The 19,556-nt window shown below is 41.7% G+C and overlaps 1 protein-coding gene across 1 annotated transcript in view; it reads left to right on the top strand.

Moving 5' to 3' along the window:
* Positions 1–19,556, top strand: part of arid5b (AT-rich interaction domain 5B) — a 154,560-nt gene that overhangs the window by 105,947 nt on the left and 29,057 nt on the right. The window contains exons 5-8 of the mRNA XM_055647199.1: positions 3,643–3,761; positions 5,796–6,000; positions 12,250–12,302; positions 16,407–16,504. Of these exons, the coding sequence (XP_055503174.1) occupies positions 3,643–3,761; positions 5,796–6,000; positions 12,250–12,302; positions 16,407–16,504 (475 nt within the window). The remainder of the gene's footprint in view (positions 1–3,642; positions 3,762–5,795; positions 6,001–12,249; positions 12,303–16,406; positions 16,505–19,556) is intronic.

Here is a 19,556-nt window from a genome sequence, read left to right as displayed (position 1 = left end):
ATTGTCACATGCTGCAGCATTAATGTCAGAGGCTGATAGGACCTGGTGAATTCGGCTGAAATGGGTAACACTTTTATTTCACTTTCTGTGTTTATTCTGTGTATCCTTATACATGTTGTGATTGCTTGTGTTGGTCAATGTCAGTCGGACATTAAAACGCCGTTTGATTAAAGTAATCCGCGGCTCACCTTGAGTGGAATGTTTAGCTAGGATCCAAATTAAGTGAACTAAATTAAGAAATAGCTTCTGCAAAGCTCATAATGTGGTTAGGTTTAGTGATCAAGAGTTCACGGTACCAGTATAGGGGTGTGTGTGCGTGTCTGGGCAAGGGAAGGGTGTTTATGTTCAGTTTTACTGCAATCTATACAGGATGTCATCATATTTTAATAATGGTAAAATTATTTCATCCCAAGCCATTTTTGGACACATTCAGCAGAGCAGCAGTTCGTCTGATATTTCTGAATCAGCTCAAATTGGTTCACTTCCTCAGTCAGTGCTATTTAAAGGTCACCTCCACATTTGTTAAGTATGCTTCAGTAATTTGTAACGTACAATGGAGAGCTTTTTTCCCCCTAAATAACAGATTAACATTTCTAAGTTATTACACCACAGGACCAAATGGACTAATATGTCATTTGTATGTTTTGGCTACAAACACAAATATCAAAAATAAACACTATATCAGACTTTGGCACTGTAACTAAATAATTCAAAGTACCAAATAAGGATAATGCAACTGTGTTCTACATTTACTGCGCATAATGTGTATTGTGTTCATTCTCAGTGAACATACAAATGCAGGATTGAGAAACTCAATACAAGATTGCATTGGGTTTCTTAACCATACTTTCATGAGACTTCTTGGCTTTGCAGCTATTTTGATGAGTTTCATTACTCATTGCAGTCTATGTTTGAACCCTGTCATTAAAACAGTCATCAGCTACTGAGCAAATATACAGTAATTAAACAGGAATTGTTGCTTATTTCGAGCAGCTTTTGATGTCTTGGCTGCCTTTTATAGTACGATATGAAAGAAAATATGAACTTGGCTTTCGGGTTGTTAAACAATATGCTTAATGATTAGTTATCTCTGTGATCTTTTGCAACTGGTTTCGAGCACTTAAGCATAACAATCTCAAATAGTCTTGTTCCAGGCAGTTCTTGTGTAGTTCTGAAATATACCGCAGGATTGCAAAAGGTGTTTGAATTCCTTTCTTTGAGTATGGAATTGGTGTGACTGACATGAGGTGCATGCCCTGCGGCATTGCTGGTACGGTATGAACATGTCGCAGACAATGCTATCAATAGACAAGTACACAGTGAGATTTATGGTCCTTCCAGACAATAATACGCTAAATATCCAAGCATTGGCAGAGGCATCTTTGCTGGTATCTAGCAATGAAACTCCAAGCTTGCCCTGGCATAGAAGGAGCACTGTACCTTCCAAATGATTTTTCACGAGGATTTCACATTTTGCATTGTGTGTGCACACTGGGTTAAAACAACAACCTTGCAAACGTAAATCTGACCGCCACCGTCGTAGTTGCAGTTCAGTAACAGTTTTGCACAAGAGTCACCTCCAGATTATTTATGGATTTTGCTGACAAGGCGGAAATGTATCTGTTGCAGGATTGATACATTGCAGAATCTAGCAAAGTTCCCTTAGATTTGCTGCCATGAAATCTGGCTTCAGCAGATGCCCCTATATTGTTAACACCTCTACCACCTGTACGCATCCACTTTCCAGCCACCTGTTATACATCTCTTCCAGTTTCCATTTCATTGGAAGTCAGTAGGCAGCTGAGTCTATCTTTCTGTTTTACACAGTTACTCAAAATTAAAATTAGTATGCAAGGCCTCCATTGTTTTTGGTGAAATTAATCAGCATATTAATGATGATCATATTGAATGGCGGTGCTGGTTCGAATGACCGACTCCTGCACCTATTTTCTAGGAGTTGAGGAAAGAATAGTTTTATCTGCAGAAAACACAGTATAAAGATTTATTGTGAGCCCCACTGTGTTTAACAGGACAATGTTTCCGAGTTCCACCCTACCATACACGGTGGTCCCTACCAGACTTGCATCTCTACAACGGCGGATGGCCAGATTTACTTTAACATTCACGTTGCGATTGAGAACCTGCCATTATCTAAGCATAGGTGTGTCCATCCATGAATTCTCTTCAACAAGCTCAATTTATCCTCTGGTTTGACCTCTGCACAATGCAGACCCAAAGACACCAGTGGGTGGTGACTGCAGAATGTGAAATGGTAATTCCTTGCCAGGGGAAACCAAATGCTGACCGTCTTAAATGTGATTCTCCAGTGACTGAGCTTCTCACGTGAGGATTATAGTTTGCAACTGAGTGACTCTGCCTGCTGGCTGCTATGCAATAGCATGAGTTGCTGTTGCGAGCAAATGTTCTTTTCATGTCACCTGATTTTTCGAAAATATAAAGCAAAATGTCATCAATGTGATAAACTTTCCCTTTTGCAATTTCAGCTGAAGAAAATGTGCTTTGTTCAATAGAAATATAGAAAATAGGTGCAGGAGGAGGCCATTCGGCCCTTCGAGCCAGCACCGCCATTCATTGTGATCATGGCTGATCATCCACAATCAGTAACCCGTGCCTGCCTTCTCTCCATACCCCTTGATTCCGCTCGCCCCTAGAGCTCTATCTAACTCTTTTAAATGCATCCAGTGAATTGGCCTCTACTGATTTCAGTGGCAGAAAATTCAAAACATTCACCTCTCTAAGTAAAAACGTTTTTTCTCATCTCAGTTTTAAATGGCCTCCACTTTATTCTTAGATTGTAGCCTCTGGTTCTCGACTCCCCCAACATTGGGAACATTTTTCCTGCATTTAGCTTGTTCAGTTCTTTTATAATTAAAGATGTTTCTATAAGATTCCCTCTCGTCCTTCTAAATGCCAGTGAATACAAGCCCAGTCTTTCCAATCTTTCCTCACATGACAGTCCCAGGGATTAAACTCGTGAACATACTCTGGACTGCCTCAATAGCAAGGATGTCCTTCCTCAAATTAGGAGACCAAAACTGCACACAATACTCCGAATGTGGTCTCACCAGGGCCCTGTACAACTGCATATGTATCTCTTTACTCCTATACTCAAATCCTCTCGTCATGAAGGCCAACATGCCATTAGCTTTCTTCACTGCCTGCTGTACCTGCATGTTTACTTTCAGTGACTGGTGTACAAGGACAAGGTGTACAATGGTTTGTTGAGCTGGTTATTTATCGCAGCAAAGTAGTGCAGCTGCACAGAACACACAAGGTTATTAATGGCCAAACGCTCATTGCAATTTACACGTCTCTCTGGAACCTGCAGTCTCTGTGTGAAATTGGATCAATTGCATGGATACCTTGGGATGGTCATACTCGGAATGGCCATTAAAACCACACCTGTATTTGCAGCAGGAAAGTGAAAGTGTACTAAGCGACATGCCTTCCATATAAATACTTCAATTAGGGAAATGCGGCTGTCTTGATGTTAGTTTAATTTGTACCATGTAAACATTTGATGATGTCAGCACAGAACCCAAAACAGAAATTTATCAATTAGGTGTTTTTGTTGCTGTTTTATGGGTTGTGAAAATTGTTCCTCACTTTATGAATTTATAGCGCTTAATCTCAAAGGCCGACCTCGGAAGAAGAAGGCTTGTTCCCAGAAGCGGGATGCACAAGGTCTAAATGGCTTGAGAGACTCCAATGAGGATTCGGACGGGAAGAGCAATCCCAAGGTATGGACCACTTTATTGCTTCAACTCTTTGCTGTTTTCAAGCTTGTAGCTTTTCTCCTCTTACTACCTGTGATCACCGGCAAGGTGTCATCCATCCTTTCATAGGCAGGACTTTCAAATGAAGAAAGACTGGATCGACTCGGCTTGTACTCGCTAGAATTTAGAAGATTGAGGGGGGATTTCTTATAGAAACTTACACAATTCTTAAGGGGTTGGACAGGCTAGATGCAGGAAGATTGTTCCTGATGTTGGGGAAGTCCAGAATGAGGGGTCTCAGTTTAAGCATAAGGGGGAAATCTTTTAGGACCGAGATGAGAAAAACATTTTTAACACAGAGAGTGGTGAATCTCTGGAATTCTCTGCCACAGAAGGTAGTTGAGGCCAGTTCATTGGCTATATTTAAGAGGGAGTTAGATGTGGCCTTTGTGGCTAAAGGGATCAGGGAGTATGGAGAGAAGGCAGGTACAGGACACTGAGTTGGATGATCAGCCATGATCATATTGAATGGCGGTGCAGGGCCGAATGGCCTACTCCTGCACCTATTTTCTATGTTTTTATCCTCTGCCTTCGAATGAAAGATTGTGGCCCATTTCAGTGACTCGTGTGCAATACCTTGATTGACTGCCTATTTCTACTGTTGCAAAATTAACTGACCACCCCTTACACCTGGCCTCTCCATGAAGTTTGGGCAGTGCCCCAACACACTTGTCACATCCTAGACTTGATTTACGTAACACAACCCCAGCTGGTCTCCCACTCGTAAACTTGTGACTCATCCAGAGCATCTCTGGCTTCCTACAATGTGCCAGCCCATTTGCACATTACTCTCATGATGGCTGAGATACTTTGGCTTCTGTTTGAGCGATGTCTGATTTTAAGAGTTGCATCAAATCTTTGCTTGCCCCTCTTCTGCCCCACGTCTCTGAAATCTACTTCAGCCCTACTGCCTTGCAGCACAGAAACAGACCCATTGGACCACCTTGACATTGCCACCATCAAGCACCCATTTGTGTTAATCCCATTTAATTCCTCTTCCCCCTCCCCTCTTCTCCTGATCAATTCCCGCGGATTCCATCATTCACCTTCACACTGGAGCCAACCCACAGCAGCACCCAACAAACCTGTCAACCTGCACGCCCCAGGAATATGAGAGGAAACTGGTGCACCTGGGGGAATGTATCCTGCCACAGGTAAAACCTGAAGACTCCACCCAGGCAGCAGTGGAGGTCAGGATCGAACCTGCGTCTCTGGCAGGCCAATGGCACCACCCACCGCACCACTGTGCTGCTGTACCTTTCTGGACTCCCCTAATTTTTGTTTAGAGATGCAGCGCAGATACAGGCGCATCGGCCCACCGTGTCCGCACCGACCAGCGATCCCCACGCATTAACACAAGCCTCCACACACTAGGGACAGTTGACACATATACCAAGTTTACAAACCCAAGCCAATTAACCTACAGACCTGTATATCTTTGCAGCGTCTCGTAGAAAACCCACGCAGTTACAGGGAGAACGTACAAACTCCGTACAAACAGCACCCGTAGTCGGGTTCGAACCCGGGTCTCCGGCGCTGCAAGCACTGTAAGGCGGCATCTCTACTACTGTGCCACCACAGATCCTGGTCATATGATCTTACCCGGACTATTGCACACGATTTTTCTCACAGGACCTCGGTCCCTGAAATTCCAGCATTTCGCTCTCTGCTTCTCCACCTCTTTCCAGTTTAAAGAACCACTTTGAAACCTACTGCCCTATTATTCCTTTACATCGTTCATAGTCGGGTACTGTTTGATCATATTTCGTGAAGGAGACTGTGTAAAAGCTGCTGGTTCGTAGATTGTAACGTGCTTTAGAGAATCCTGAAGCTCCAAAAGGCTGCAAGTAAATGAAAATGTTCCGATCTATCATCTGTGCTTTTTATAGCATCATTTAGGAAATAATAACCTTCAGGTTCCAAGCAAACCTTGGATCCAAGTGATGAAGTGTCAATCACTGTGCTGTTACAAATCCTGTGCGTATTTTTCCACCTCAGTCGAAATGTGAGCCCAAAACCACGATGGTGAAGCCCAAGAATAACAACAGTAACTGCAAAAATATCGCAGCTGATGAAAAATCAAAGGTTGCAGCAGGCGATGAATGTCGAGCAGAGGAACAGACTTTCCTTGTCACACTTTACAAGTACATGAAAGAAAGGAGCACTCCAATAGAAAGGATACCCTATCTTGGCTTTAAACAAAGTAAGTGCAATCTTTCTTCATTTTATTCCATCTTTCCAGAATTTGTGTCATTTTAAACGAGTCAAAATGTGTTTAATAACATCATGTGAATGCACTCACTGATTGAGAAAGATCAGCGGGTGCATTATGTTATGAAGTTAAAGGATCTTTTGTACCAGTCTATTATTAGTGACATGAAGTTTGATGTAGTTTGATGATATGGTAAACTGGTTTGCTTTTCATTCTGGCCATCAGCTGACATTTCCACACACAGTTTCACTTGTGCTGGCTCGAAGGGCCTACCCCTGCACCTAGTGTCTATTGCCTATAAATGCCTAACTTGGAGAGCCCTTGTGCGGAGGACAATGGAGTGTCCCCCGGCATTGTTTATTGAATAAGTGGCAAAGATGTTGCCCCCCATAATATGGAATGTGTAATGTAACACATGGAATCTCCCTGTGTTTATTAGTGCATCGCCAGAGATGCCTACCCCCAACGGTGAAGGAGTGGAAATCCTTACAAAATGAAAGTGTGTTCATGGCTCATTAAGACCCTTGTTAAAGGCCTGCCGTGAGAAGTACCTGCAGAATTACACAGCTCAACGAGTACAAAAAGATTCAGGACGTAGACAGTTGTATAAAACTAAAAAAACGAATTAAATCAAATTACCGAATTGAAATCACCAAAAAGTGATTCAATACCAAAAGATGGACAATATATATAAAGGGACATCCATATCTCAATGAGGATTACAAAAAATAATTCTGCACCCAAAATACTCTGCACCCAGCCATTTGATTGAATTGGCCTTGTGACCCAAAGACACTTGTCTCCAAATGAATGCACTGCCTATGTTTGGAGAAGGGCCTCGACCCAAAACATCACCATTCCTTCTCTCCAGAGATGTTGCCTCAGAGTCTGGCTGAGTTACTCCAGCACTGTGTGTCTATCTTTGGTGTAAACCAGCATTTGCAGTTCCTTCCTGTCACACTTGTGTTCCTCCACGTAACATATTGATAAAAGCTTTGAATAATTTTAGAGCATAATCCATTCCAAAACTTGCCAACTTTTCTTGGAATGTCCACATTTTCCACTGTTTGCAGTCCTGTCTGTTTCTGCTAACGCAAGAAAGGATTGGTAGGTGCAATCGAAGTTTGCTTACATGCCTGGGAAAGGAGCTAAGACAAAAATGTTCCCTGTGTTGGGGGAGTCCAGAACTAGGTTAAGAATAAGAGGTAAGCCAGTTAGGACTGAGATTAGGAAAAACTTTTTCACCCAGAGAGTTGTGAATCTGTGGAATTCTCTGCTGCAGAAGGCAGTGGAGGCCAATTCACTGGATGTTTTCAAGAGAGAGTAGATATAACTCTTAGGGCTAACGGAATCAAGGGATATGTAGAATATGGAATGGAGTACTGATTTTGGATGATCAGCCATGACCAAACAGCCGAATGGCCTACTCCTGCACTGATTTTCTATGTTCCTAAAAGTGCCCTGAAGAACTATTTTTGTAATCCTGATTGAGATTTGGATCTCTCTCTCTCTCACACGCGCACACACACACACACACACACACACACACACACACACACACACACACACACACACACACACACACACACACACACACACACACACACACACACACACACACACACACACTCACTCACAGTATTGAATCATTTTTTGGTCAATTCAATTCGGTAATTTGATTAAATTCGATTTTTTTTATTTTATAAAACTGAATTCAAATTCACAAGCGGTCCTTGTGTGATCTGAACTTTTCTTCTTTGCATCATGAACCCAGTAACATAATCATCACACTACAGCATCCATAAGTAAGTCTTGTACACACCTTTCACCACAGCTTCTCCAAAGGAATTGAACTAGTTTCAGCTTGCAGTGTAAATGGATTGGTAACTCTGCTGACTAATTGGCAATGGAAATTACTTTAGTGTAAATGGGTACTTTGAGATCACCCCCGAATTTCCTCTTTTAAAAAGAATTAAGGATGTATAGTGCAATTTGTTTTATCTTTGATCTGCGGAGCCTCTGAATGGTATTACCAGAGAAACTCATACCATTTAAAGCTTGCTGTGATTCTCCTCGGGGTACTCATCAACAAAATGAGAGCATTCATATCTTGTTCTACTGCAGGCTATACTGAAGCTCTTGTCTAATGGGATTCAAGTGAGACTTAAGATCATGATAAGTCCAATAAAAACCATCTATATGTAACTAATGTCTTCAGAGTTGTTTGATGTTCTCCAAAATTATACATGCATCCTTTTTTTTGTATTTAACAGCTAGTAATACAATCGATAATGCAAGTGCTTTGTAATAAGTAGAGCCTGCTGAAGGCTTTAAATGATGATCTGTAGATATCTCTATGTTTTACTTTTCACGCCCTGGTGCTTGCTGGCTCTCCAGGGATACAGAAAGGTGCCATTTGCTTCCTTTCAAAATTGCCATTAAATCATCAAAAACTCTCACTTAAGCTCTCCATGTTTAGCCTCCTATTTCTATTTATGGTCCTAATGAATACATCTTCAGCAGTCAGTCCCAGGCTGAAAAGCCTCTGGTTGATCCCCAGTCTGGCTAATGCTTTATTCTTAACATCGAGAGACTAGGTCGGAATTACCAACAATGACCCCTGGATTACTATACACTTGTACTGTATCTGAGATGCTTATCTAAGATGTATCTATGTGCTTATGTATAGTGATACGTTCTGAACTGTCTACAAAAATAAATTTCAGTACCTCGGCACATGTGACAAATAAAGTGCCATTGAAAATGAAACTACACATATTATGTTCTTTGTTTGCCCATAAGCTTCAACATATTTTGCATTATCCCTGCTCCCCCTCATCTTATTTACTGTAGCTCACTCACAACTTTTCCACCCCAACATTCGCCCTATGTACCCAGCACATTAACCTCAGTGGACCTCTCTGTACTATCTACTCAGTCAACCTAAAGATCTCCCCTTTGTCTCATTCTACTCCCCAATTACACATTATTGCTTTGCACAAAGAAGGTCATAGCCTAACTGGACTTTTGCGTCTTGGATCTGGTAGGTATATGTTTGACTTACACTTGGTTAAAGAGGTAGAACAGCATCCTCTTACTTTGTGGTTTGAAACGGCCTCCAGTCTTTGCTCTCTGATTGCTTGCAAAACCTAAGGCAGCCATGAATTGGATGATCACCAAGTGTGGATAAATGATCACATTTTAAAGCCAAATCCAATGTTATTTGACTCTTGAATATTTTAACAGGCAGGTGTCAGAGAATGTCTGAGGTTCAGTATTTAAAAAGAGATTTACTATAAGGTAATAAAATAAAATAGGGGATTTTAGGAAATTGGGGATGGCCCAAGTATTTATTTACCAGTTGATCACCGTGGTTTACCTTGGTTTCCCTTCTCCTGTAGTTGACGGATATTTCTTTGGATTTCTGGTAACTATATTTATATGTCTCCTCCATGATGCAATTGACTTTTGCATTTGGTAAGAGACATGCTGACTTTTACCCACTGTGTTCGGAACGAACACATCGTTTTATGTGTTTGGACTGATAATATGTCTCTTTGTGCCTTCTGCAGTGGGCTCTGGGAAACATTAACAAGGTACCCATGTTCTTGGTTCAGAACAGTACACATTGGGAAGTAAATTGTGGTTGAACAGATTATTTATTGGTTGCCATGAACTATTGGCTTCTTGCACTTTATGAAAGGAATGCCAATTTTCATTTTCAGTTGGTGGGGATGTAGAACATAGAACAGCACAGGAGTAGGCCCTTCTGCCCACAATCTCCATGATAGACATGAAGCCAAGTTAAACGATTTTCTATGATCTGCATGTGATACATATCCCTTTAGTTTAGTTTAGAGATATAACGCGGAAAACAGGTCCTTCAGCCCACTGAGTCCACACCAAACAGCGATCCCTGAACATTAACACTATCCTACACACATTAGGGACAATGTTTTACACTTATACCAATCCAATTAACCTACAAACCTGTACGTCTTTGGATTATGGAAGGAAACTGAAGATCTCAGAAGAAACCCACGTGGTCAGGGAAGATTCGGATTCAGATTCAGATTCAGATTCAATTTTAATTGTCATTGTCAGTGTACAGTACAGAGACAACGAAGTACATGCAAACTCCGTTCAGACAGCCTCAGGATCTAACCCGGGTCTCTGGCGCTGCAAGCACTGCAAGGCAACAACTCCACCGCTGCGCCATCGTGCTGCCATATGACATGGGTATCTTGGTTGGCCTATGTTATTATTTATTCATGTTGCTGTACAGCTACAATTCCAACATAGGGATTGCTGGGGTTATGAACAGTTCTCGGGAAAGAAATCCTGCTTCGACCTGGAGCGGGCTTGTATTTATTTCTCAACCAACACCATCGAAACAGATGATCTGCTCTCTTTGCTGTGTGTGCAAGTTTGCAGTGTGCAAGTTGACAGCTTGTCCACTTACAGTACAATGGAAACCACATTTCGTAAAGACTTTAAAACGACTGGGATTGTCGCAAGATTATGATGCCTGCTGTACAAATGGTCAGTTTGTTCAGGTGAGGCACTTGGCTGCCTGTTGTGTTTCCTATGTCGAATGCCAAGTACGAGTCATGAGCAATGCTGATCCGTCAATGCTGCTCATTAAATAATGACAGTAACAGGCTTTAAAGTAAAGTGCAGTTGCCTCCTCATTGCAACTCCTCTTCTTTGTGAGCGATGGTTGTCCTAACTCAGATAACACTAATGGTACACAAAAAAGCTGGAGAAACTCAGCGGGTGCAGCAGCATCTATGGAGCGAAGGAAATAGGCAACGTTTCGGGCCGAAACCCTTCTTCAGAAACGTTGCCTATTTCCTTCGCTCCATAGATGCTGCTGCACCCGCTGAGTTTCTCCAGCTTTTTTGTGTACCTTCGATTCTCCAGCATCTGCAGTTCCTTCTTGAACACTAATGGTGATTGGGGTAGCTCGAAATGTTTGAGGCATTGGTCAAGGGCGCACAAATGGTGTACATACGAATTGTACAATGGCGCAACAGGGTCTAAAGAAGGGTCTCGACTCAAAACGTCACCAATGCCTTTTCTCTAGAGATGCTGCCTGACCCACTGACTTACTCTGGCATTTTGTGTCTTATCTTCAATGTTACAGTGGGGCGTGCATGGGTCCAACCGGAGGTTGCATGCACTACCCGGGGCTACCACAGGGAGGCGGGTTGGAGCTTAGAGCTCTGGCCGTGGCAGCCATAGTCCAGTGGCAGTGCAAGCAGCCGTGGATGCGAGGGAAAGCGCTGAGTGCCTTCAATTAAACTGGCCTTGAGTGGCCCGGTCCATCGCTAGGCATGGGCTGACTTACGACATGTAGCGAGGAATATATGAACATTGAGGCTGTGATCAGTCAAGGAATCATTTCCCATTATGCTGACCATTGAAAACCAAAGCTGGCAGATGCTGTATATGCAAGACACCGAGGTCACAGTGCCACATTGTCAATTGCTGTCTCGTGTGCATTGCCCTCTGCAATGTGCACCTGGTACGCTGTAGGTTGTCCACAGAGGGACCAATTTCTGCAGACGAGGGAGAAAATGTGCAGCATGTGACTTTACTGTGCCGGGCAGATGACAGCCAAATGCCAGCTGAGAAATGCCTGAGGAAATGCCCAGCCTGATATCACCATGGGGATGATTTCACATAAAATTGTCCAGTAGAGCAGTCTCCTCTGAATAAAACTCAAGGCGGCACGATGGCACAGCGGTAGAGATGCTGCCTTACAGCGCTTGCAACGCCGGAGACCTGGGTTCGATCCCGACTACGGGTGCTGTCTGTAGGGAGTTTGTACGTTCTCCCACGTGACCACGTGCGTTTTCTCCGAGATCGTCGGTTTCCTCCCACGCTCCAAAGACGTGCAGGTATGTAGGTTAATTGGCTTGGTATAAGTGTAAATTATCCCTAGTGTGTAGGATAGTGTTAATGTGCGGGGATCGCTGTTCGGTGCGGACTCGGTCGCCAAAGGGCCTGTTTTCGCGCTGTTTTCTCTTGAATAAAAAAAAAATGTTTTTAATGCTTTTATGCATGATCTACAAATGTGTACATATGGGTCCAATTTCTCTCTTTACAGTTAATACCTCATAATTATGTATATAATATGCATATAAAAATTAATAGACTAATACTAACGTACAAGAATACAAACAGTTCCTACTTTTTCTTTCCATCTTCCTTACACTTATTGTTCTTTATTAACAGTTAACCTTTGGACTATGTTTCAAGCAGCCCAAAATCTGGGAGGATATGAAGCGGTAAGTCCAGCATTGGCGATCACGGTCTGTGACTTTTTGTTTCTTTCGGCCTTGTCATTCAGCGGCTTGTACAAATAAACAGTGGCTATGGCAAGTTCTTGAGCGCGGCTGAAACCATTCCAAGTGTGTTTATAAATCCTTTTTTTTTGGTGCGGAGGCTAGAGATTAGATCCAGATTTAGAATGGAGCACATTTATTGTAAAAAAGCTATAAGTGGAAAACACATGTAACAGCTCCTCTGTCAAGGAAAGAAGTGAGCTCTGTAATTTTTTCCCAGGTTGCCTCTCAAAGGGGACAATTATAAAGGCAAGCCAAGACTGTAGAAAGGAATTTTTACTTGGCTGCTTACTTGGCATCTGTTCATTTGTATTATGGGAAAGTATTAATGGCTGAAAAGTGAGTCAGTAATGGTTGTTAAAGAATTGTAAAGAGCAATTGTAAGTTGTTTTTTTGTTTGACAAGCTAATATGGAATATTAAAATCCATCAGTACACTGAGCAATGGCTTCCACATCATATGCTTGTCTGGTCAGTCAACGGGAGATTAAAGCAGTCTGTATGATTAAGGCATGATTAACATTTTTTTTAGAGCAACTGTTAAAGCACTAACTTTCCAGCTATTTGTGCAGGCTAATTCTGCCTGTAAAAATTACTTTTAAATGCACTCATAGAAACATAGAAAATAGGTGCAGTAGGCCATTCGGCCCTTCAAGCCAGTGGCTGATCATCCAGAACCAGTACCCTGTTCCTGTTTTCTCCCCACATCCTTTGATTCTGTTGGCCCTAAGGGCTAAATCTAACATCTCTCTTGAATACATCCAGTGAATTGGCCTCCACTGCCTTCTGTGACAGATTCAAACTCACTGGCTGAAAATGTTTTTCCCCGTCTCAGTCCACTTGCGTTGGGCGTCGATCAACGGAGCTGTCACGACTGAGTTCAAAGAGTAACGGCTTGAGTCCCACTCTAGAAATACAAGCACAAAATTTAGAATGGCATTTTGGTACATTGCTGTTCACTGTTCTCTGAGTTGGATAAGATATTAAAGCAAGTGTTGTCTGTAGTGGTGCATTTCGGGTGTCTAAATTAATGAATATTATACAGTGCGATAAATAATTTATTGTGTTGGGGAAAAATGTTCACGGTGTAAATTTATTAAAAAAATGAGGCCCCTTGGGGGTGAAAGCAAAAAGCACCTTTTCGCACAAAAGAAGGGGGGAACACTGGAACCCTTTCTCACCTCTCCAAAATCTAGGAGCCAGTGTAAAATTTCATAATTGAGATTGATAATTTTTTATTAGATTAACTGGTAAATAACGTGTTTTTTTTAATATCACCTTTATTATGGGACTTTGATGGATTGGATATTACATTTGCCTTCATTAGAAGTCTCTGCCCTCAAAATTGGTGAAAGATCACAATTCAACATAAATGCAAATTTTATTTTTACAGTCATCTCTCCAGATACTGAATGGTTCTGAGTGAAATAGAATGTTGTGATTCCAGTAATGGTTATCTAGAAAAGCTATTTTTTTTACATCTGTAGAATAGGGGAACTAACATTATTGATAACTGAAGAAACCAAAAAAACAGTTTTATTTCTGGTGACTCAAAATATCTTGCTCAAGGGAATTTAAAAAATAAATGATCATGAGCCGTGATATCAGCTGAGTATAAAAGCCAGTCACTGCTTACATCAGATGTAGGAGTTTATAAATTTCCATAGTAATATATTTTTGGGCATGATATATACAGTAATGCTTTCTCTTGCCACTGATTCTCATTCCTCTGTCTGTGTCATTCCCTCCCTTACAGTCTGCTTCCTCTGCCACTCCCTCTCCCACCCACCCACTCCTTTTCACTTTGCTCCATTTCCATGTGGTCTGATGTTCACTCTCCTTCACTCTCCCTACCCCATCTCTCTTGCGCCCAACAGAATATTTATCTGATCATGAATGACCTGCCACATTCTAAGCAATTTCAGCTCCAGGCAGAGATATGAAATGTTTAGCTCCTGCATTGTAAACAAAGCAGATTATGTTTGCTTTGTGCTCAGCGTCAAGAATTTATAATGTCTGTATTCATGCAGTTTAATAAACCGCCAGTTTGCTAACAAAGCATAAAAGCCCACTTCATAATAGAAAGTTATAAATATTATTTACTGGAAGTAGAAAATGTAATTGCCAGCAAATGGATGCAAGAAACAGCATTGTTTCTGAAACAAACTCTTTTGTTTGTTTTAATAATAACAGTACCCCTGTTGCCTAGGTTTTCCATTACAGCCTTTAGTAATGAAATTCCATTGACTATTGCGCTGTGCAAAAGCCCATTTTCTCTACATGATACACTGTTCTCATACAGGGCTTTTATGCAAATCAGGCTACAGTGGAGCTGTGTTTCTTCTTTGTGAGGCTTTTCTGAATATGGAACTCGGGCACAATAGTTACGCCTTGTAAAATTGAATGGGCATTGTGAAATATGACTGCAAATCAAGGGGATGCAAATTGAAATATAAAAGGAGGGCCTTGTAACAGAATCCTGGCGCTGAACAGAAAATCAATATGTTCTTGTGGATCCTTTTAGTCAGCCTTTGCATTACCGAGGCTAGCACGTGATTCACACCGCCAGGTTTACTGTACTGGATCAGAGTATTATGGTCTTGCACCAATGCTGACTGAGGATATTTGGAAGTGAATCAAATTGGGATCTTCTCCTCCTGCGGAGAATTGGAACCCCTTTTCTGGTGATAATTCGGGCAGGCTCTGACACTAGATTCCGGGCCGTGGCAAAACCCATTTCACGTAGATATTCGCTGCATTCAGGAGTAAATGGAAGCATTTATCACCTTCGCTGATGGGCTGAACTGGAAAATCTAATTTATCCCACGCATAACCACTGACCTCCAATATTCAATTTGCCCAAATCAGAGCAAATGAAAAATTTGGCAAAAGTTAATATCAGCTGTGCATGTGCAGTCCCACAGTTTACAGTCCAAATTGAGATATTCCACCAATCGATCCATCAGAAAGAAACCTTTGATAGACACAAAAAGTTGGAGTAACTCAGAAAGTCAGCATATCTGGAGTGAAGGGATGGGTGACGATTCAGGTTGAGATTCTTCTTTAGAAACCTTTGTTTGTCCTGGTTTTGAAATGTCCATTATCAGTCAAACTGCTACAAGTCAGGCATTTTCCTATATGGCGCATCGCTGAAAATATTCAGTTAGATATTCCATCCAATATATAATGCTTAATGTCATGTGGAACAGGTTAATACAATTTGATTTGTAACAGCGATCGAGGGCCTGAGGGATGAGTAACTGACTAGATGCCACAGGTGTAGGGAATCAATAGATCACAGTCTTAGGTAGGGGACTGAGTTGCTCACATCCCCCCTCTAGTGGTCGCTTATAGATTGAGCATCACTGGACCCAGTTGAGGAAAATATTGCTTTTTAATGTTAGTGGTGCAGGAGAAGTGGGGAAAAAATGGGAGAAAAATGGATTAAAAAAATTCAAGGATTGGAATAAACTGGATTAAAATTTTTTTTAATACATTTTATTTTTTGTGTGCACAATTCTCCATCTGACTCTTGAAGTATTGGGTTTCTTCCTGACCTGTATGGGAATACTGTTGGCTGGTGAGCAGGATGTGGGGTTGGCTTGGGTTGGGGAGAGGGGGATGGACCTTCCATAACATCCAGCAAGATACTATTATGGTTCAGCACACATCACCTGTCCCATTTCCTCCACAGATGCTGGCTGGCCAGCTGAGTTCTTCCTGCACCTTGCGTTTTGATCAAGATTCCAGCATCTGAAGTTTCTTGTGTCTCTATCGCATATCTGATCGGTTTACAAATGACGACACAAAGTGCAGGAGTAACTCAGTGGGTCAGGCAGCATCCCTGGAGAACATGTATAAGTGCTGTTTTAGGTCGGGACCTTTGTTCAGACTGATTGGCTTACCTTGAGCTAGGGTTCTTTGTCTCGTAAAACATCCATGTAACTAGCAGAACAGTGCGTTAAGGGAGGGTGGGATAATTCCCCATGATAGGTTAGGCAGTTGTCAGTGTATCGACTAACCCCGTCTCCCCCTGTGATCATGGCAGATAACGGCACGTCGACAGTGGAAGCAGATCTACGATGAATTAGGAGGCAATCCCGGAAGCACCAGTGCCGCCACATGTACGCGCAGACATTACGAGAGGTAAGAGTCTGAGCGTTGAGGTGATATCACACACACGGGCGCGACGGCTCTTTCTGTTCAGTTGTTGTTCTGCATCAAGGTCACTGTGGATTTTTAGAAATACTTGAGCACCAGACTTGAAAGGATTTAGATGCTTGCTTTAATCATGAAATCACTGGTTAAAAATTTCACATCAGCACCGGGAATTATCCTTGCTGTAGTAACTGGTCAGTTTTTATATCCAATCTGCAATATCCTGTGTCCCCGCGGGTTAATTAGCGGCATGAATCTGCTGCATTAGTTACATTTGGTGAATTGATCTGGACGACTGGTCACAAAATATCGGGGCAGTCATTGAAAATTGAGTGAGGTGCATAAAAACGACTCCTCCCGGAGGGTAAATAACTCTCAGGAATTCTCTGGCGATGATGGCGATGACTAAATGTGTGAAAGATTGAGGAATTGAGGGTTATAGGAACTGACACAGTCGAGGAGTTGAGACCAGTCCAGATCAACTGTGATCATAACTAATGGCAGGATGCTGGTGACCTACTCTTGCTCCTGCTTTCTTGTGTCAATCCCAGATGATCAATTCAGACCTCTGCTGGATCCCAGAATAGTTAATCGCAGGTAATTGATCCTCCACTGGTGGTTAATCTCAGGCAGTGTTAAACAGCACTAGTTAATACTGGGTGAATAATCAGTAGTGCTGGTTGATCCTCAGGATCCATCCCGAAAGGTCACTTGTTCATTCCTCCCCTCTCCCAGATGCTGATCGAACTACTGAGCCCTTCCAGCAGGTTGTTAGTTGCTCCATATTCCAGCTTCTGCAGTCTCTTGTGCCTGACTCCACTTATCCATTGTATTAGTTAATTTTGTTGACTTATCTGTAGACTGGTTAGTGATATGTTTTGCTGGTTAATCCTGGCTAAGCAATTCGCTGCATTGATTGATCCTGAACTAGTTAATCGCAGGCGATTGATCTGTAGCGCTGGTTAATAATAACACAGTACAGTATTATTAATACTGACAACAAATTGAAAGTTATTTTTGTTTTGTTCCTATGGAAGCTTCATGCAGCACATCTATTCTGAGTGTATCTTCAGCGTTCGATTCCGGACAAAATTCACATTAGCTTTCTTTTTTGATTGCATTAAGAGAGATTTAATTATTGCGTTTCTTGCTAGTCAGCTGCAGTGACATGAAGCACAAAAACAAGCAGCTCCTAGGTAATACTGATAGAGTGGCCTGATTTAGAGGCTTTTTTTTTCCTCAGGAAAGCAATGACTAAATATGTTTACACTACCGATTCAAGCTTTGCTACAACACTTTAAAATGATTAAGTGGAGCAGTGTGCTGTCAGGATGAATTGTGCTCTGTTTCAGACATGCACAGAGCACAGTGTTTATTTTCACATGGATTATTTTGCATTTGCTGCAGAATAAATTCATTTGATTTTTCTTTGGTGTGATGTAGCCTCATGCTGGATGGAAGCTTTTATTTTGAGCAAAGCAGAAACAATTTAATGCTGATGATTTCACTAACGTCCCTCGGGCTTTGACTGGTCCAAGCCTGCCTCTACTTTGTTTTAATTCAAATCAACTCAGATACTTTATAAGCAAATGTCTTAGTCAGCTTTAATTTATTCACCAACAATCCATCACTGTCAGAATTTAATACAAACTACCAGCTACTTGGCTAAGGCTCCTCGGTGCTCTAAATTTAATTAGTTGGATTACTGATGATTAACTGTAAAGTCAGCATTGATGTGATTCTCTCTGTGAGGTTCTGCTAAGAGTGTATTTAAAGTTAATTTTATTCGGGCCTATAATTAGATTAGAAACATGAATCTGTTTATGAGTTAATTTAAAAGACACAATTGGTATCTGCAAACTATTCTAGGGATCTGTAATCAGCAATTAGCTTCTTATTAGTTTTGCTGTTCTTATTTAAAATGTTAAGAAAACCTTTGGAGTGTGAGGATGTACTACTACCGTCTTGAAATTGCAAACAGGATAATTCTCCCCGCCAGGCTAGAAGTTGCCTTGCTAATAGCATAGTGTTCTGTTTGTATTGACTCACAGTTTGAACAATGCAACATGATTGCTTTCCAAAATGCTACCCATTCTAAAATATTCTCAATGTACTGCAGAATTAACCCATAAGGTCTTGTGGAAGGATGGGGGCTGCTTCAAGGGACCAAAATAATTGTTTTACAATGTAGGATTTCAGATACAATAAGCACAACTGTACTCCTGCTAATTGGTAATATATGAAAGGAACCTAAGGGCCTGTCCCACTTAGGCGATTTTTTAGGAGACTACAGGCGACTAGGCTGTTGCTACATGGGGTGTTGCCAGTATAATCTCCTCAGTCGCCCAAAGAGTCGTAGAGTCTTTTTGGTCACCGCAGAATTTTGAAATGTTCAAAACATTTTGGCGACCTTTGCCTGATGAAGCATGATGTAGGTGCTTTCGCTAGGATGATGTAGGTGCTGTAGTCAGGATGATGTAGATAGTTGCCGGTGATGACATCGGTGAATTCCATTAAAGTTATATTATGGATAATTTAAATTTGAATGTTGTCATAATATTTTTGTATGCACTGTTGCACGCCGGTTTTATCGGCGACCTGCAACGGCTATGACAGTCGCGGCAGTCGCCTAAAAAAATCGCCTAAGTGGGACAGGCCCTTTACAAAGACAATTGAGGAAGCACCATACATGGATATAGACCGTCCTTTCAAACCGCTCATTTGTAACCTGTTGCCTCTTTTTCAAGGCCAATTAGAAATGCTAATAGATGCAACCTTGCCAGCGAGCCAGTAGATGCTTTATTTGGGAAAGGTCCAAGCCTAACAAAGACAGGAAAAGAAAATTGGTTAACAATAGAGGTTAGGTAGATGATTTACCTCATCAATTTGCTGCATTAGTGGGTTAAATGAAAGAATGGGCTGCACTGATTATTTCCCCGAAAGAAAATGTTTAGTTTTGAGAGACGGAATGGAAACGCACCCATTGGCTACATCGTGCATGCCAACAATTGGTCACCTGTTCAAACTAGTTCTATGTTAG

Source organism: Leucoraja erinacea, chromosome 15, assembly GCF_028641065.1.
Source record: "Leucoraja erinacea ecotype New England chromosome 15, Leri_hhj_1, whole genome shotgun sequence".
In the NCBI taxonomy this organism is placed as follows: domain Eukaryota; kingdom Metazoa; phylum Chordata; class Chondrichthyes; order Rajiformes; family Rajidae; genus Leucoraja; species Leucoraja erinaceus.
This window is presented reverse-complemented; position numbering and strand designations above follow the sequence as displayed.